The sequence below is a fragment of the Carassius carassius genome, chromosome 5 (assembly GCF_963082965.1).
Source record: "Carassius carassius chromosome 5, fCarCar2.1, whole genome shotgun sequence".
Lineage (NCBI taxonomy): Eukaryota > Metazoa > Chordata > Actinopteri > Cypriniformes > Cyprinidae > Carassius > Carassius carassius.
Window position 1 is genome coordinate 25,444,475 of NC_081759.1, and position 18,110 is coordinate 25,462,584.

An 18,110-nucleotide genomic window follows, 5' to 3' on the forward strand; every position below is an offset into this window, starting at 1 on the left:
CTTTTTTTACATTGCATCTACACATTGTTCATTATAGTGTTAGTCGTTATAGTCATTACAGTGTTCAACACTGCAAAAACAGATTTCAAACACAAACGTACATTGGATTCTGCTGTGAGTGGGTTGCCACTTATTTTCATTTAGTTGTTTATGTTTATTTAAAGTTACGTTTCTTCCCTGAATCTTGAATTTTGTTACATACATGCATATCAATTTTCATTAAATCATTCTGGCGACCCACCTGAGGGTCATGACCCAGGGTTTGAAATCCACTGCATTACAGAATACAAATGATTCACTTTCACCTGTAGCTGAAGGTTTTAAAGTAATTCCACTCATATATTTGGCCTTCCAAGGTCTTGTAAGGTCACACATTGCACTCATATGGTGCCTTTTTCGTGTAAGCTAGAGAGAGGCTGATAACTTGAAGAAATGCAAAAACATCCCCTCCAGCATGTTAGCAGAACCACCAGGCCCCAGAGAACAATGGGGAATCTTTCAACACTGGGGCCCAGACAGGAGCACATGCTTTTGGATTTAAACGAAGGGTTCTTGGTCCCTGGCAAAAAGCCCTGTTAAGAGGAACCGGAGAGGAGGATAATCGTCCACGCTCTGATGTCATAGGAGCCTCGCTCTTTTTAGTTAGTATGCCAGGCACTCTTGAATTTTGAGAGCTGAGAAGAGGTGTATTGAGCTGTTTTTGAATTCTGTATATAAAAGAGAGGGGATGTTTGAGTTTCAGCTTTTTTTCATTTTCAATGATTTTGTCTTTTTTTTTTTTGTCTTTTTTTAAAAATCTGCTTTGTTTGTTTTGCTTTGTATTGTTTTTTGGAACCAAACCCAGAACCCAAGAAGCATATAGGCAAAAAAAAAAACTCTATTAATGAGAACAACATCCTGTGATTGTGTAGTGCAAGAAATGGTAGAGACCATAAAGAGGAGTGTTTGAAACAAGGCATACAATACATTCCAGAGTAAAAGAAAAAAAGAAAACGCAATCACATTCTTAGGCTTATTTTGCTTTATAGGCATAAACCATTCAATAGAATACAGTATATCAATATATTAATAGTTTTTTCACATTTGTTATATTTTCTAAGTCATTGCTGTTTTTTTAGTTGTTTACATGGTTTGCATACATGTGCATGCATATACTGTATATGTAGAGTCACATGACAAAGATGCATAATTCGGCAGATTAAACGAGTGACAGCTATGTAATAAAAATTACTGTAATGTAAATGATGCATTGTTGCATGCACTCTACCCTAAAACAAACCCTAATCTAAATCCTACAGTAAGTAGATGTTGTTAATTAGTATTACTTAGTGCTTACTGTAACAAGGACACCTTAAAATAAAGTGTAATGAATATTTATATTTATAACAAAATACCATATGAACAGGTGACAGAATACACTGTGTTGCAGTTCTTTATAAATGGCATGTGTACAGTAGTAACCAAATACTTTACTACACACTGTGGACATTAGAAACAGGCGCAGCATTTTACTGACATTGACTTTACTGATAACAACCTTCAGTATTGGCATGTTTTCGTCCTAAAAATGAATAAGGGTTCAGATGTTCACAGCAGCAGGATGTCAAATAGTTCAGGACTCAACCCAGGATCTTGTGTTCAAGGACATCAAGATGTTCAGGCCACTCTTATCTTATCTCACTTGTGCACAGCTGACATGGACATTATTCATACAGTTGGATTTTTTGTCCTTGTTAGACAGTTGAAGGCAGGTTGCTAGTACAGTATCTCCCGGCTTGCATCATGACCATCAATGTCGGATATTTCATTTGTTGAATGTGTGTTCTCCACCTCTCTCTCCTCTTCTTAGGGGGATATTTTATTGCTTTCTGTTGTGTGTGTTTAGTTTAGTTTGTATAGTGGTTTTCACAATACGTATCGTTCCAAAGCAGCAATAAGAGAACAATGGTTTGATAACTGTCACGTCTTTACCTCAAATCAGGCTGGTAAGTTAATGCTCAAGCATGACCTAGAGTAAATCAAGAGGCTAGACACATCTTCATAGTCATTGAAACCATTATTATTTCTCCTATTCATTTAGTCCACTAGTGATCTGTCTCCTCTCACATTCACTGTCTATGTTTAAAGTTCCAAGATGTGTAACTATCCGAATGTGCACACAATAATGTTCTGTTAATCAATTTAGAAAGTTATAATATTTGTTAACATTAATAATGAAACTCTGTCATCCTTTCCAAACACCCAGGTAAACGTGCATGTTGACTAATGCTGAAATCATTGCTGTATGTTGGTTTTTACTTCAGCTGCTTCTTGCCACTTTTTTTTTTTCATTTCGGTTTAAATTGAAGGGTTAACTTTCCCTGCTTAAAGACCTGGTTTCATTATCTAAACTACTCAGGCATTCCAGAATCCTTAACCTTGTTTTTTTCAGGAGGTTGAGTGTTTGTCTTGTAGCTTGAAGGAAAATCTTCCAGATTGAGAGGGATGAGACAAAGTAGAGGCTCGGACTTTTGTTAACGTCATTAACTGTTTCTAAATCAACTGGCTTCAGCTTAAGGGGATTCATTTCATTCATGCGTACCTGTCGGTCTAGAAAAAAGGACGTGACTCACACACTGTGTGTCTTTAGCAATAGCATGCCCACACACAGTTCTTAACAACAGCTGTGATTACGCTAGTTGTAGTGGCTTGTGTTTGTTAGAGAGGTACATCTTTAAAGTGGATGGTTTTTCATAAACAGGATCCTCTTAAATGTTCAAGTGTGTGGAAGTTTCAGTGTTGGGGAAACTGCTTTGAAACTGTGTGTAGTAGTTCTGCTGCAGAAAAGCCGAGCTGAACTTTGGAAAAGGTCTTAATTTGGTACTTAGAACTTTTTTCAACTAAAATGAAACTATATAAAATAGAGTCTTTTTTAAATGTAAAACAAATATTTTTTTTTCTCAGTCTTCTGACACAAGAAAACAACCGCATTAAAGGGATACTCCACCCCAAAATGAAACTTTGTCGATTCAAACCCATAAAAGCTTTGATACAGAAAAGTATGAAAGATGTCATCAGAATAGTCCATCTGCCATCAATGATTCAACCGTAACATGAAGCGACGAGAATACTTTTTGTACGTGAAGAAAACAAAAATAACGACTTAATTCAAAAATTTATCTCCTCTGTGTCTATCCACATCACCATAGCGGCATTTTGGAGAACATCCCCCCAACGCAAACTGCGTACACTCTTCTGTGTCAGCCGCGACACAAGGATACGTGTTCTATGTGCATTTACGCTTTGATTTGAAAGAAAACAGTGCATCAGTGCAGCGCGGCTGACACAGAAGCACTTAAGCTGCTTGCGTTCAGCTCATATTCTCCCAAATGGTTCCACGGTGATGCGGAGAGACACAGAGGAGAGGAATTGCTGAATAAAGTAGTTATTCTTGTTTTCACGTACAAAAAGTATTCTCGTCGCTTCATAAAATTCAGATTGAACAAATGATGGCAGATGGACTATTTTGATGATGTCTTTCATACTTTTCTGGATCTTGACAGTGTAAGTTACTTAGCAGTCAGTGGGACAGTCACAAGCCTCCCGGTTTTCATCAAAAATATCTTTAATTGTTTTCCAAAGATGAACGAAGCTTTTACAGGTTTGGAATGAGATGGGGGTAAATGATTAATGACAAATTTTTCATTTCGGGGTGGAGTATCCGTTTAAACTACAAAATTTCTCTAATTCGACTTCTAAAACTAGAAACATCCCAGTTTATCATATAAAATGTATTTATGTATGTATGTAGATATAAATGCCACAATTAGAAATTTAAGTGGTGAAATGTTTTTCTTCATGAACCGTTTAATAGAAATGATTCACTAAACTGAATTGATTTACCAGGTGCTATATATGAATCAGTAAATCATTTTAACAGCATTAAATTGATCAAAAACTTCAATCAAGACATTTATAATGTTACAAATGAATGCTGTGCTTTAGAATATTGTTCATCAAAGAATCTTAAAACAATTGACAATTATATATAGCAGCACAACTGTTGTCGATAAAAAAAAAAAAAAGGTTTCTTGAGCAGCAAATCAGCACAGAATGATTTCTGAAGCATTGTGTGACACTGGTATTACTTTGTAATTGAATTACTTTTCAATGGTAACACTATAGGAAGTCTGATTGTCAATTTAGTGAATCACTTTTCGGATGGTTCTCATTGAAATATGATTCACAAAGATTTTGTATGAGAGAGCAAGGGGACAGACAGTGAGTTGATTATTCCCTGACACCAAAACAGTGATGCTGCATTTTGTTGGAAGATGTAACCTTTTACTGGAAAAACTTTTTTACCGTCGCTACTTTTATTTGATTGCTCCCAAACATTGGCGAGTGTTCATGGGTCTGTGAATGTGGGAAATGATCCTAGTAAACAGTAAAATTGTAAACAGTTTGTGCATCTGGTTGTGTTTTACCCAGTGGACTTGATGGAATCTTTCCATTCGTCTGTGAAACTCGGTCCCACTATGTGCTGTGAACATGGGATTGTTCACACACAGGCTTGTGCTCTAAAAGAGATGAAGCCCACAGCTGTCTCACACAGACACGGTTCTGTGCGTCATTTCTGGATGTGATCCAAGTCATTACATACCTGTATGCGTAATAGTGTTGCCACAGAGCAACGTTCGGAAACAACACTACACAGACATCTGTGCGAAACACTTGTGTAACACGGAGACGTTATATGAACGAACACCTCATGTCAATAATGTGCTAACGTGTCTTCAGACACCAAACTGACACCCGTGAACTTCTGACCGTTCACTCACAATGCCCTCAGTGGCTAAAACTAGCATTAATCCTCATATTCCCTGCTCTGATCTGATCTGTGCTGCTTTAATGCTGTCTGTACTCCTAAGCCAGTATTTGAGTATTTTTATTCCACAATGACAAGATTAAAATGTCTTATGTTTTGTAACATTGTTTTTTCAACCTCTCTCTTAGGTATAATCTGCCTTCAATCCGCCGCTGCCGTTGACCAGGGTCATTTCTAGGCTAGACTGTAATAGTGAGAGTTAATCTTAATTCATTCCCAGCCTAATCACATTAAAGCAGATTCAGCAGGGGGTCTCGGTGTGTGTGGCCACACTTTAAGAATGTCTGGTATTTGTTAACATTTATTAACTAGTGTTGTGCACCAGTGCTGTATTCGTAGACCACTGTCACATCTCTGTTAGGGGGACATTCTGAGGCACATACATATACTTTGCTTGTCTTTTTACTCATTTGTAGATTACTTTGGATAAAGCATCTTCTTTGCAAATAAATGTAAATATGGAGGTATTTACGTGGCATGAAAAATTATCAATACACTTTTTTTCTTCTTTTGTTTTGTGCATCGTTTAAAAGATTTTTAAAATTTGTATTTTATTGCTATACATTTTTGGGGATGAACGTACCTAGTAGGAAGAATGGTGCAAATGTTTATTTTATTTTAATTGGATTGCTTGTTTATATTTACCGTTTACTTCTATGTGTTTGAACAAAGCCTCTCATGTTCAATAAGGATGCATGTATTTGCTAACAATAGAATAAAAAACATTGTGAAAAATGATTACAGTTTAAAATAACTTACCTGTATTTTAAAATAGATTTTAAAACATAATTAAATTATGTGATGGTAAAGCTGAACTGCAGTCACTCCAGTGTCACATGATGCTTCATGATCCTAAATCATTCTAATATACTGATTTGGTGCTCAAACATTTCTTATTATTATCAATGGTGGTAACAGTTGGGATGCTTAATATTTTCATGGTTATTTGGGTCTATTTCTATTGTTCTATATGTATATTGTATGTACTACAGTAAGGCCTAGAGCTGAAAAATCCAACATATAAAAACATGGCATGGGCTAATAGGAAGAAACTCAACCTCTTCTGGTACATCTTGTAAAAATTTACTTTGGTAAAATAAATAGATTTACCTTAATCTCATTGTTATCTTTAGAGTATTTTTTATCCATGTCATTAACACACTTCTTGGTGTATTTTGAGAACTCCCTCTCTTGGGCTGCTAAATGCTCTCTTAATAGCACTACATTTACTCTGATAATAAGATGATGCTGTGCCAGAACAATTGCATCTCAGTGCCGTTAGATCAATTTAGCTTGCTATTCGGTTATTTGTTTCAGAAAGACATGATGTTCCCTTATTGTTCACGTTTGTGTGGGAGTCTTTGTGATGATGTCAGAGGAAGTTGAATTACGTAATACAAAGTGTGAATTTACTTTACTCATCCAGTTGACTCATCTTGGATGGTCTGCTTCTTTCTGAGTCAGTGTTAGAAATCTGACTAATAGACCATTAACCCAAGGTTATGTATTTCTAAACCTCTAGGGCTTGATGATTGATGAGAAACCGAAAACCTGCAAGCTGCTTTGCCTTTACCGGTGTTTAGATTGAACTAGAGTACGTGCCATTACAATACAGTTTCTTACCTTCTAGGTATTCTAATGTTTTTAAGTCTTCAGTGTATTGGTTGTTTGCTACTGTTTCAAAACTGTACTGTTCTGAGTTTAGAATGATGTTTCCACATGTGTCTGTCATGTGTCTCTTTTCTCTCCTGGACAGCTGCTTTTTCCCTCACTGGAAAGAAAACCCTAACAAAACAGGAACATAAAAACACTGGCGCCCTGTTTGCCATTCTGGCCTGGCCTTATGAAAGTGGCTTTATTTGTCCTTTTATTGCTGTGGTTTGTTGCTGATTTGGTTAGCTTATGCACTAGGCAATGAAGCTTAGACATATTACGTGTTGCTGTATTTACATTGGAAGTTTAGCCGGTCTGCTGAATAATGTTTTAAGAATTGTCCAGTAGGGGGAGACGTTGATCTTTTTTGAGGACATTAAAAGCCATAGGCTTACCGGCTCTGAGCATAAACACATTAATTCTTCTCTTTGACATGCTGTACTTTAATCATACTATTAATGGGGACTAATGAATAGTGTTACAAGCCCTCTTGGTTTTTTCCAGTTGATATTGATGCGTGTGGTCTAATTGAAAATCTTTCAGCGCAATAAATAAAAGTTAATTAATATATGAAAGTGGTTTAAATTGAGTCCGTGAATCAAAATATTTGTAAAAAGTATTTAATGAGTTTTCTGTATAGCATGTGGAATATTGATTTAAGTTGTGTGTGTTTGTATGAGAGAGCGGGGGTTGATTTGTAGGCAGTGGAGGGCTCCTGGGACGGTGGCCATCACACCGGCTGCAGCTGACTTTAGAAATGAAACCTCTTCAGGGAGCTGATGAGCTTTAGAGAAACTCACTGCCAGTGGACATGTGGAGCATGTTAGCACGGTGACACTTGCAAGCAGGCTCAGAGCAGACAGGAAGTTCAGGGGATCCCAAAGGACCTAAACTTATAGAAAGCTGGGTTTTAAAATTAAATTAAATGTATGCATTTAGCAGACACTTTTATCCAAAGCAACTTACAGTGCATTCAGGCTAACATTTTTTACCAAACATGTGTTCCCTGGGATTCAAACCCACAACCTTGCACTGCTAACGCAATGCTCTACAACTTGAGCCACAGGAACACTTGTTTTAGAATCAGTTGTAGTGACAATCAAGCAGTGACTCCATTATGCTGATTTGCTTTGGTTTGTTTGTCTTTTGTTTTGTGAAGGTTCTTTGGCTTCTGTTTTCTTAAGCTTTATTATTATTTTTTTTTTTCATTTTTTGTGTGTTGTTTGTTTTTGTTGATCATTTTGTTTTATTTTTGTTTGTATTTATAAGAAATGTAAGAACTTCAACTGCTTTTTGTGACTTGGTACTGGGGATTAGAGCTGTATAAACGTAACAGTGTATGAAAGGTTGTGGTGTGTTGTGTATAGTCTTGCCTAAAGACATTTAGCATGATAGGACAGAATTTGCTAATTTTCATAAAATTGTCCTTGATGTTTCATTTTGTGTGGGATAAGCCATCTGCTGGCCCTTTATCTAACTGCATCCAGTAGAGTAAATAAATAAAGTACAGTAGAGGTCTGTATGAGAGAATGCAAGAACACAGGAAAGGTAAAATCAGTCAAAAGCAGATAAATGTATGTTTCTGAACTAGTCTGTTTAATAGCATCTAATTAAATCGATACCATTACTCTTCTAAATGTGTGTGTTTAGAGTGCCTGGGCCTCACTTTCTGTATACTGTGTGTTTGCGATGGGGCTGTGTAGCAGCTGAGGCACTTTGTAGTGGTTAGCAGCCATTGTTAGAGGCCTTGCCCTTCCCTCTGTTTCACAGATGTGCCCCGACTGAACTTCAACCCAAATGAATTAAAAAGACAACACAAGCTACACTTTGAATTAGCTGCTGTCTTTTTCACTTATCTTTTAAAGGGTGTAAAAACTCACTGAGCTTAGAGAGGTGTTGCAGAAAATAAGTCCACACAATTAAAACATAAATTTAGCTATGTGTTGTTTTAAAAAAAGAACCTTTTCCTCTTGTCACAATACTTCCTTTCCTTAGATTGAAGTGTAAAGCAAACCTGAAGTGTTGTGGTATACTTGAGTAGGCCTATGGTATTTCCTTACTCCACCCATGCAGTCCAAATTCCTCCTGCTTGCCACCTAAGGAACTCTTGATTTATCACACCGGCCACCCAAACAAGAAGCCGTTTCTGTTCTGTTATTCTTGATTGGGAAAGTGAAATATCCCCATGTGCTTCAGTACATCCGATGAGGAACAAAGGACTGTGAAAGATTCCTTTTCACCTCGCATCTTTTTTGTAATAATGGGTATATAGATCATGGGTGCACCAACCTAGTGCTGGGCGGTTTGACCAAAAATGTATATACCGTTTTTTTTTTTTTTTCAAAATTATACCGGTTTTCCGGTTTATGACGTTTTTTTTCATGCATAATCAGGTGTACAATGCATTTTCTGCTGGTTGATATTCCAAAAAGTGCTTGTGGCTAAGGTGCTGGAGCAAATTGCTCGTGTTGCCGCCTTTGGCGACAATTTTAGCCCGACAACACTTGCAAAAAATGGATATTGTATATGCATAATCTGCCTGCGGTGCATATGCAGTCCGCAGCACGGACTCATTGTGCTTTCCCACAGGACGTGTTTGCAGTCCACTACTGATCCGCGTCAGTTTAGTCCACAAACACAACATTTGTTCATTGTTTTGATTTCATATAATGTAAAATATATATATATATATATATATATATATATATATATATATATATATATATATATATATATATATATATATATATTTCAGCATCGTAAGTCTTTTATCACAGAACAGTAACAATCTTTCATATAGACATTAGTTTAAACTCAATAAATATAAACAACGCATTATTCATGCATTTTACTTCTAGGTTTGTATAATAAGCTGCTCAAGCAAGCGGCAAAACATTTAAACACAATAATTAGCCTACTTTTCTTGTTAAAATATTTAAAATTAAAACACCACAGACCGAAACAGTCTCGTGCATTTAAATCTTTATCACAAGCAATCCCACGGGTCTTAATGAACTTTGTTTTTCTGCTTCCATAAAAGTGAACATATATATTGTTTTCCTTGTTTATCTAAAAGTGCTCTTTTTCTTGTTTTAAACCTAGCCAAAAACCCATGTGACTGCGTTTCCATGTCAATCGATGTTCATTTTTCCCGCGAACAATGCGCTTTCACTTTAATTCAGCTCCTGCAGCACAGCAAAATTAGACTCAGTGCGTTAACAATCACTGCACTGCTGCAGACGCACAGCTCCTGGAACACCCTGACCGCAACCTCGTGCAGCTGGAATCCGTTAATACGACTGGACTGTGTGAAACAGGCGTTATAACGTAACACCAGAGCACTGCTGTGTACCTTCACCACGCCTCGCAGTCGCTGCTTAGAAGTGAGACATTGTAAAGGGTCCGTCTGAAACAGTAGGTGTGTTCCATTCGACAGGGTCCCTACGCAGTGTTCACTGCTCCCTACTCCCTGAGCACGGTATATCAGTTAAAGTGGACTTCACTGACAATAACCGCTCATTTGGAACGCCCTGCAAACGTCATCAAAGAAAGTCAACGATGGGGTCGCACAGATTATGATATCACATAAATATATAGGACTACATTCATATTTAAATTTTTATTTACAATCACATTTAAAATATGTACAATATACAATAAAAAAGAGACAAAACATTGAGTACTATAGACGGTTTCAACGGCAACAACATAAACAAACGTTACTTTGCATGCGCGCTTTTGTGGACCTAACTTAACTTCCGGTAGACTTCCAAATAGAATCAATAACAACAGCCAAGTCCCTCTAGAGTAGATATTTTTTGATAACAAACAAAATCTGTTTGCCGCGTGGATCAGGCGGACTTAATGAAAATGCAAATTCATTCTTTGCCAGCAGGAGATGTTTTAAAGCATAGACATAAAGGGCGAGAAATAGAGGTTTCCCCAGTAACAGCTGTAAACAAAGCAGAGCTACGCTCACAGCTGCTTTATCAGGCATATAACATGCCAGTCTTCCTTCAGAAATACAGCGATATAAAAACACCTGTGCCTCGTTTTGATATTTAAACATATAAATGTCAGGAATTATTATTATTAAACGTGCAGTACATAACGTTACTCATGTTTATTCAACGAAGCCTTTTTGAAAATCGATCAGTTTTAAAATTCTGGCAAGTCTCCAAAAATAAATAAATGTATGGGAAACACATCCCGCAGCACAACCACCTGACCCCAACTTCAGTCTACTCATCACATTGACTTTAACTGCGTTTGTAGAAGGCACCGCAGCCAGACTGATATACGCAACACAGACCGGAAGTTAACTTAGGTCCAGGCGCGTGCGCCCGATGAAACCGTCTATATAATGAAAAACGTATGTTTATTATACACTTTAATTGACTATTGCTGCTATTATTTGACTATTAACAGAATTGAAGCCCTGCTGTAACTGTCATGCAAATATGAAAATAAACTTTTATTTGGTTAACTGTGTATATATGTGTTTTTAATAAATGGTCATATAATTGCATAGCGGTCTTGTGCGCCTTCTTCCCGCGCACAGCCGTATAGTAAACACTGAGGTAAATAAAGTAAAATAAAGAAAAATGGCAGAGCCTCATCTGCTTCTAGTCGCTTTTACATTATCATACCTTTTTACAATCCGTGATGAATATGAGCGAAGACGGCCGTTCTGACTGGTGATGAAGTGCTGCGCGCAATGACAGTGTTGGGGGATAATCGCTCTCCACTTCCTGTGAAGTGATGTATCGATGTTCACTTATTCCCTGTGCCGTGCGCAGTGCCCTTCGAACTGAACATGTTCGCTCCCTTCGGATTGGAATCTCACTTAAAGGGTCACTCCACCCATTTGCATTAAGAGGTCCATTGTTAGAAAACCAGTCATACTATTGAATGGTTGTGCAACATTCTCTCATTTTCCCCTGAGATGAGAGAAATCCACTATTTACCTTTTTCACTTCCTCCTACAATGACACAAAAATCGTCATTTGACGTCATTGTAGGAGGAAGTGTAAAAAGGGTGGATTTCTGTAAAGACTACAAGCACAAGTAGTCTGCCCATAGGGGGTTGTACCTAATGCGCTAACAGACCTATCACAGATCAGTGCCCGGTGCGTTTGATTTCACCGGGAGAAACTTGGAGGAAAATACTGATTTTTCAGACGGATGCATTGGGGAGGATTTTGATTTAGACGAAGTTATGTTAGAAACGGATGTTCCTGGCTACCTTTATGAGCCACAGTACAGCGACGAGCAGCTAAAAAAACATGAAAAGCGTCAAACTAACACAGTAAAACATGGTTAATTTACATCGATAATAGCAAACTTATATATAACTTTTAGCTAAGTGTCTAACGTTACATTATTACGTTACATACTAACTTTACTTACTCATTTCTTGACAAGTGTAACGTTAGTTACTGAGGCAGACACATTAAAACAACAAGCGAGCAAAACATACAAGATATTTAGTCCGTAAACAGAAAAATCATAGGAGATGTGTTTCTTTACAGCAGACGACTATGTCAGTGTGTGTTCTCAGTAGCCACTAGCTGCTAATAGAGTCTAGTCAGAAATAACATTACCTCCAGGCAAATGCGTTTAGTGCTGTTAGAGCTGGTGGTTCCCGACGTTCCTGGCTTTTCGTCGTCGTCGTCTGGCAAGGAAAATACTGAAGGAATTGCGTTTTTCAAAAGCGCGGGTCTCTTCAATCCTAGGGGGTTAGGCGCATAATCTTCGGGCTTGAAATGTAAACTGCACACCGTCTGATCTTTTAGTGCTTCAAGTGTTGTGTCCTCACCGAACTTAGGGTTATTGATAACGTTAGCCTGTAGCCACTTTTTCCGTATCTTTCGGGAATCTGTGAATACTTTTCCTTGTTCTTGAACAACATCCCGGTACTATGCAAGTGCACACCATTTTGTCACAAAAACATTAATTGGGTCGCAAAATAACTCTTCACAACAACTTGTGCCAAATAATTTACAATCGGTAGCGTAGAGGAGAGCTCAACTAATCCACATTGATGGGCAGAGTAGTGGGAGTGGCCTGCGGAGCTGAGTATTGCAATGCACTATGGGGATTGTTGTCTACAGTCCACAAGCTCTAAAAAGTTATTTCTGCCTTTTATAGGCCCAAAAGGACCAAAATAAAAAAAAATGATACTATTCTACTACATATATGACCCACTTTCAATACACATTCATGTCTCCACGGGTGGAATGACCCTTTAAGATGGCGGAATACCCTGTGAAGTCCTCTTCGCAGTACACTTACGGTCGAATGGAACGCACCTAGTGTCTCGCGGCCGCGGTGAAGCATAATGTTCGTTCTGAACGCTGAGTAATTAAATACACCGGTATGGCGGTATATTCAAAATTAACATCGTAACGAAAATATACACCGGCTTTCGGTATGAACCGGTTTACCGCCCAGCACTACACCAACCCATCCTGACTTAAAACATGTGAATGCCCTGTTATGTAACTCAGTTAGCTAAGCAAAAGTCTGAAGGATTAGTATTCGCAGCATAACTGGAGAAAAACAGGGATGATGGCTGTTACACAAACCACTTGTCAAAAGTCCAAAAACTTTCATTCATACTATAGTAAATGTCATCAAACACTTTGTATTTGCTTCTTTTCATGGCCAAGTCTTCTAGACATTTTTCTGTGGTGGCTTTATCTCATTATCACTGTATAATAGCTCAATTTATTTTTCAGTAGAGAAATGTAATGTAAGTGTGAGCAACATAAGCAAGTGCAGAGACCAAAGCGGTTTTGCGGTTTTGAATTGTTGATTGCCCTCAAGGTTGACATTCAGTTTTGTTTGATTTTCTAACATAGTTGTTGTGATCATTGTGTTCAGATGTGTACTCATTTTGCATCTCATAGCCCTTGTTAGTTAGGAATAATACTTTGTTCTTACGGGACAGACTTTTTTTTTGTGACGTGTAGCCAATTATGGTGACCCATACTCTGCATGTAACCCATCCAAGTGCACATGCACAGCAGTTCCTGTCGCCGACAATTCCGGTTGGACCTTAGATTTGAACCTATGACCTTTGCGTTACAAGTCCGACTGTTTGCTTGAATGTTAAACTGGTTAGTAAATTTCTCTTTTTCTCTTTGAGTAATTGATGTTTTACATGGTTTATCCATCAGGTCATTTACCGATTACTGTAGTTAGGAGACCACTTGTTACACATAACACATTGCGAGTCATTTAGTTCCCTACTTTTCTATGTGCACAATTCTACAGTCCTTAAAAGAAGAATGCAAAAATTTTCATGCACATATGGTAGATTGAGTTTCACAAAGTCAAGCCCCCTGTGTCTACCTTGTTTTCACAAACATTGAGTACCACTCCCTTGGAGCCCACATTTTGCTGTCTGTTTTTTCTTTCTGTCTCCCAAGACTTAAGGAAAATAATGAATCACGTCTCTGTGTTTCCCATTGCGTGTCCATGTATCAGTCAAAATAGACTATGTAGTGAGAAGATTTGTAAGTCATGGTGCATCAGAGATCATTTGAATATGCATGATCCATTATTGTGTGACTTATTATTATTAAAATTGTCTGATATTCTTAATTGCCAGTAGAAACCCATCTGATGAATATTGATAGGTGTAGCTTAGGAAGCATATTTTGATGCTCATGTTCTGCGTTAATCATGTTGCCACTACAGACCACTTTCTTTCTGTGATATGTTTATTTTATAGTCGGAAAGGCTATTAGATAACATTTATAGAAAAATCATTAAATAAAAAGTATTTTCCCTTTAAAGTTTACAAAGATCCAAAGAGAAAGAATTAGAGAAAAATAATGCAATTCTTGTAATTCTCATGTAGACCACAAAAAGTCTATAAATGCAAGTTCTGTTTGCTCTGATTCATTGATTTTATTACTCGCTGCAGTGAGAGAAATCTTTTGAGTACTCTCAAATTGAACTGTGGCATTTTAAATAATTGAGCATATATTAAAGATTGATACCCTGCTAACATGCATAAGCCACTTTATGAAATATATATTTCAGTATAGTGATTCTCTGTAGAAAATAAAATGTGTCTAGTCCAATAAATGTATTACCTGACAGGTGAAATGGTCGATACAACACTGCTTGGCAATCAAGATGACAAATTGTCTTGGATTTATGAAGCTGGATGTCATCATTATGTGGAAAGTATTAGGCAGACTGCAGTTACTTAGACAAAGCACTGTTCTCATAGAGAGGACAGATGGACTCTTTGTTTTCTATAGTTAATGTTCTTATATTCAGCATGCAGACTCTATTCCTGAAACAGTAAAAAAAAAAAAAAAGAAAAAAAAGAGAAAAACCAACAAGAATAACAACAATTGTAAAAAAGAAAAGAAAAAGAAACAGCTCATAATTACACAAATGTTACAGCCATCTAAAATAATATAAAAAAAATATTCAAAACAATTGGGCAAATAATTATTTAGAAAAAAAAAAAACCTTAAATACCATGGGGATTATATTTATTGTGTTGTAACAGGTCCAATATGATGTTCTAAATCAGGGGTGTCAAACTCAATTCCTGGAGGCCCGGAGCCTGCAGAGTTTTGTTCCAACCCTGCTTTAACACATATGCCATATAGCTTTCAAATAAGCCTGAAAGACTTGATTAGTTGGATCAGGTGTGTTAAATTAGGGTTGAATCTAAAGTATGCCGGGTTCCGTCCCTCCAGGAATCCAGTTTGACACCCCTGTTCTAAATAGTCATGGGGGTCAAAACTTTATAGAACTGCTCAAATGCTTTAGAACATTTAGATTTAAGCTTTTGAAAGTCTTGATTGTCAACCTTAGGAGGTCATTTGATTTGTATGATATTTGCCATTTTCCATCAATACATATTAAACAACAAATAATAAATAAACATACATTGACTGCCAAAGTTAACCATTAAATGTTACCGTTCCTGTAGCTAATTTTACATGATGATTACAAAATTTGTGTCATTTTTAAAAAGGTTTATAATGAAAGGTTTTAATCAAAAATTGGCCTTATTAAATAACCTATTTTTTATAAGCTTTTTTCCTTCTGGTGCCTGAAATTGAGGAATTTTGGTCAATATTTTGCTAAATATGTTTTTGTGCTGTTATGCTGGCACCATGTCTGATTAGGGCCCGTCGTGGATAAATAATGATGACAATAAAACCGCCAGTTGGTGGCAGCAACTCCATGTTTTAAGAAATGATTTATTGAATCATTCAAATCAAACGATTCGTTCAAAACGGCTGATTCAATTATAAACGAAACACGTGAGTCCATCTGAATGGACTGATGAATCACTGGCTAACTCAATACGTTCAAAATCTGATTCATTCAAGGAACCAAACTGTGTTGCTATGCAATGTGTTGTACGAATTAATAGCACTTTTGTGCTCGCGCACATGTACTGATATTCAAAAGTATGCTTGTGCAATGAATATATAAAAACTCATACAAAGGTATTTTTTTCTTCCATTGTGAATTATAAGGCGATTCTAACTGTATTCTAACAGGCTTCATCGAGCAGTAATGCTTTTGGACTCTCAATACGTGTTTTTGTTTGGTGTTTGCAAAGTCGGTGACTCGATATGTCAGCTCGACTACCTCAATCCCTCACAGTCACACATTCAGCACAAATCATTTGTCGGGGAATGTCTTGAAATTATAATCAAGGAAAATCATACCTTTTCTGCTGTCTTCTTTTTAAAGAACATCAAAAGTTGCGTTTTTATACCCCTTTTGAGCGATAAATTACGAAAACTTGCTTCCGCTTGTGAGCAGCTTGTTACAGTAGGCTAGCCTAATAGCCTAAAGTATTTAGTTTAATTATTATAATTAGAAAATTTTAACATTTAATTTGTTTGATGCGTTTTACATAATACACATTATTAATCTAAAAGGGATGGTGGGGGGTGTATTGAATCACAAATCCCCATCCTGTCTTATGTGAGAAATGTGCTTTTGCGATTGCAAGAATTGATTTTCAATTGTTCACTTGTTTCTGAAGGGCGTGTAGTTCGTGTCGCTGGTAGTTGTGCTGTAGTGTAGTGTGCTGTGAGCTGAATGGTGAATGAAGGCAGTACAGTCAGTCCACGCGCACTGTGTGATGCCCTTTTGTGGGAAAGTCCTACTAAGAGCACACAGACTCACTCACATCAGTACAGATGGACTCAAAGAAGTAAACTGCGTGTAAATGACTAGTTATACAAACGGGATAACGCGAACATGATTTGAGGGTGTTAGGAAAGTCGTTTTGCTTTTCATGCAGTGGAGAGTGTTCATTTAAGCGACTGGATTCACTGGCTATTGTTGTGAAGAGAGACAGACGCGCGGACGCGCCGGGGAGTTCGGGAAAACAGTGGTTTACTCCTCTGCCTTTCTTTTTTGTTGTCTTCAGTTATATTTGCTGTCACGCGCATGAGTCCGTCTGAACTGTTGTTTCCGGACACATGGAACTGGTCTGAGATGTGAAAACTGATTTTCTCGGATAAGCCGTCGACTGAATTTGGATGCGTTTGGAAGTCTGGATCGAGTGATTGATATACTAGGCTACTTCTTCCAAAAATGTTTCTCAACCCTCAAGACAGATTAACGGTTTGAAGAGCAGTGGGAGTCTGAACTTTAAATCGGGAGCCGATATCCCTCTTGAATGATGCCCATAGACAGACTCGCAGACATGGAGGAGAAACTTCGTATTTTAGAGGATCTCAATATGATATACATTCGTCAGATTGCCCTGAGTCTAAAGGTAAAGGTATTCTCATAACCTGACTTGATATTTTTGCCTCTCTTGAAATACTTTAAAATGCTTTTGTACATCTGAAGAAGGCTAGTTCTGAAATATGGTATTAGTCTTTTTAGTTAAACAATCTAATGATAATAAAATACAAAATTATACAAACTGTGTCTTAAAATAAATGCTTTGTATAACTAAACGTCTGAGTTTGGCCTGAAGTTAAGTTTTAAAAGCCTGCAGGTGAAGATCAAATGAATGCATTTTGTAGCGAGGTGTGAATGATCTCAAAAGTTGTCTTGCTCTGCCAGTTTTCCAGTGTGGTTAGGTTGCGTCTAAACTCTGTGAGAGTGCTTGTACATTCTACAGCTGCTTTTACAATGATGTTGATGTTCAATGTCTTTAGATTTTTTTGTGTCAGTTTGGTGTGTTTCTCTCATCAGTAAATGCTTAATAGAGCGAAGCAGTTTCTCCAGTGGTCCTGATCTGCAGCTGCAGCCACACAAGACAACGTCTCATTCTATCAATGTGTGTTGTTGGACGTTTGTGCCTGGTTTGACTTAAGTCTTGAGATTTCTTTGGTACTCTGTGCCTACCCTCATTAGCACCATTTAGATAAATACAATGTAATTTCAGCTCTTTTGCAAACTAACACCAGATGGACTTCATTTGGCTAGCCTTATCTTTAGAAACAATTGCATACTTGGTAGGGCTGCACAATTAAGCACATTTCTAATGGCTATTACAATTATGGATGCCACAGTTACGTTATCGTTCAAAGAAGCAATTAATCGTTCAAATTCCCCTCATGTTATTTCGCCTGCTTAA

General features: G+C 37.3%; 1 protein-coding gene across 4 annotated transcripts in view; it reads left to right on the forward strand.

Annotated features, from left to right (window-relative positions):
* Window positions 1–18,110, forward strand: part of rtkna (rhotekin a) — a 72,696-nt gene that overhangs the window by 3,777 nt on the left and 50,809 nt on the right. The window contains exon 1 of one of the 4 annotated variants that reach the window (XM_059550231.1): window positions 16,554–17,297. The exons of the other annotated variants lie outside the window; for them this stretch is intronic. Coding sequence (XP_059406214.1) covers window positions 17,199–17,297 — 99 coding nt within the window. The 5' untranslated portion in view covers window positions 16,554–17,198. Of the gene's footprint in view, window positions 1–16,553; window positions 17,298–18,110 lie in introns of those variants that run through there. 4 annotated transcript variants of the gene reach the window in all.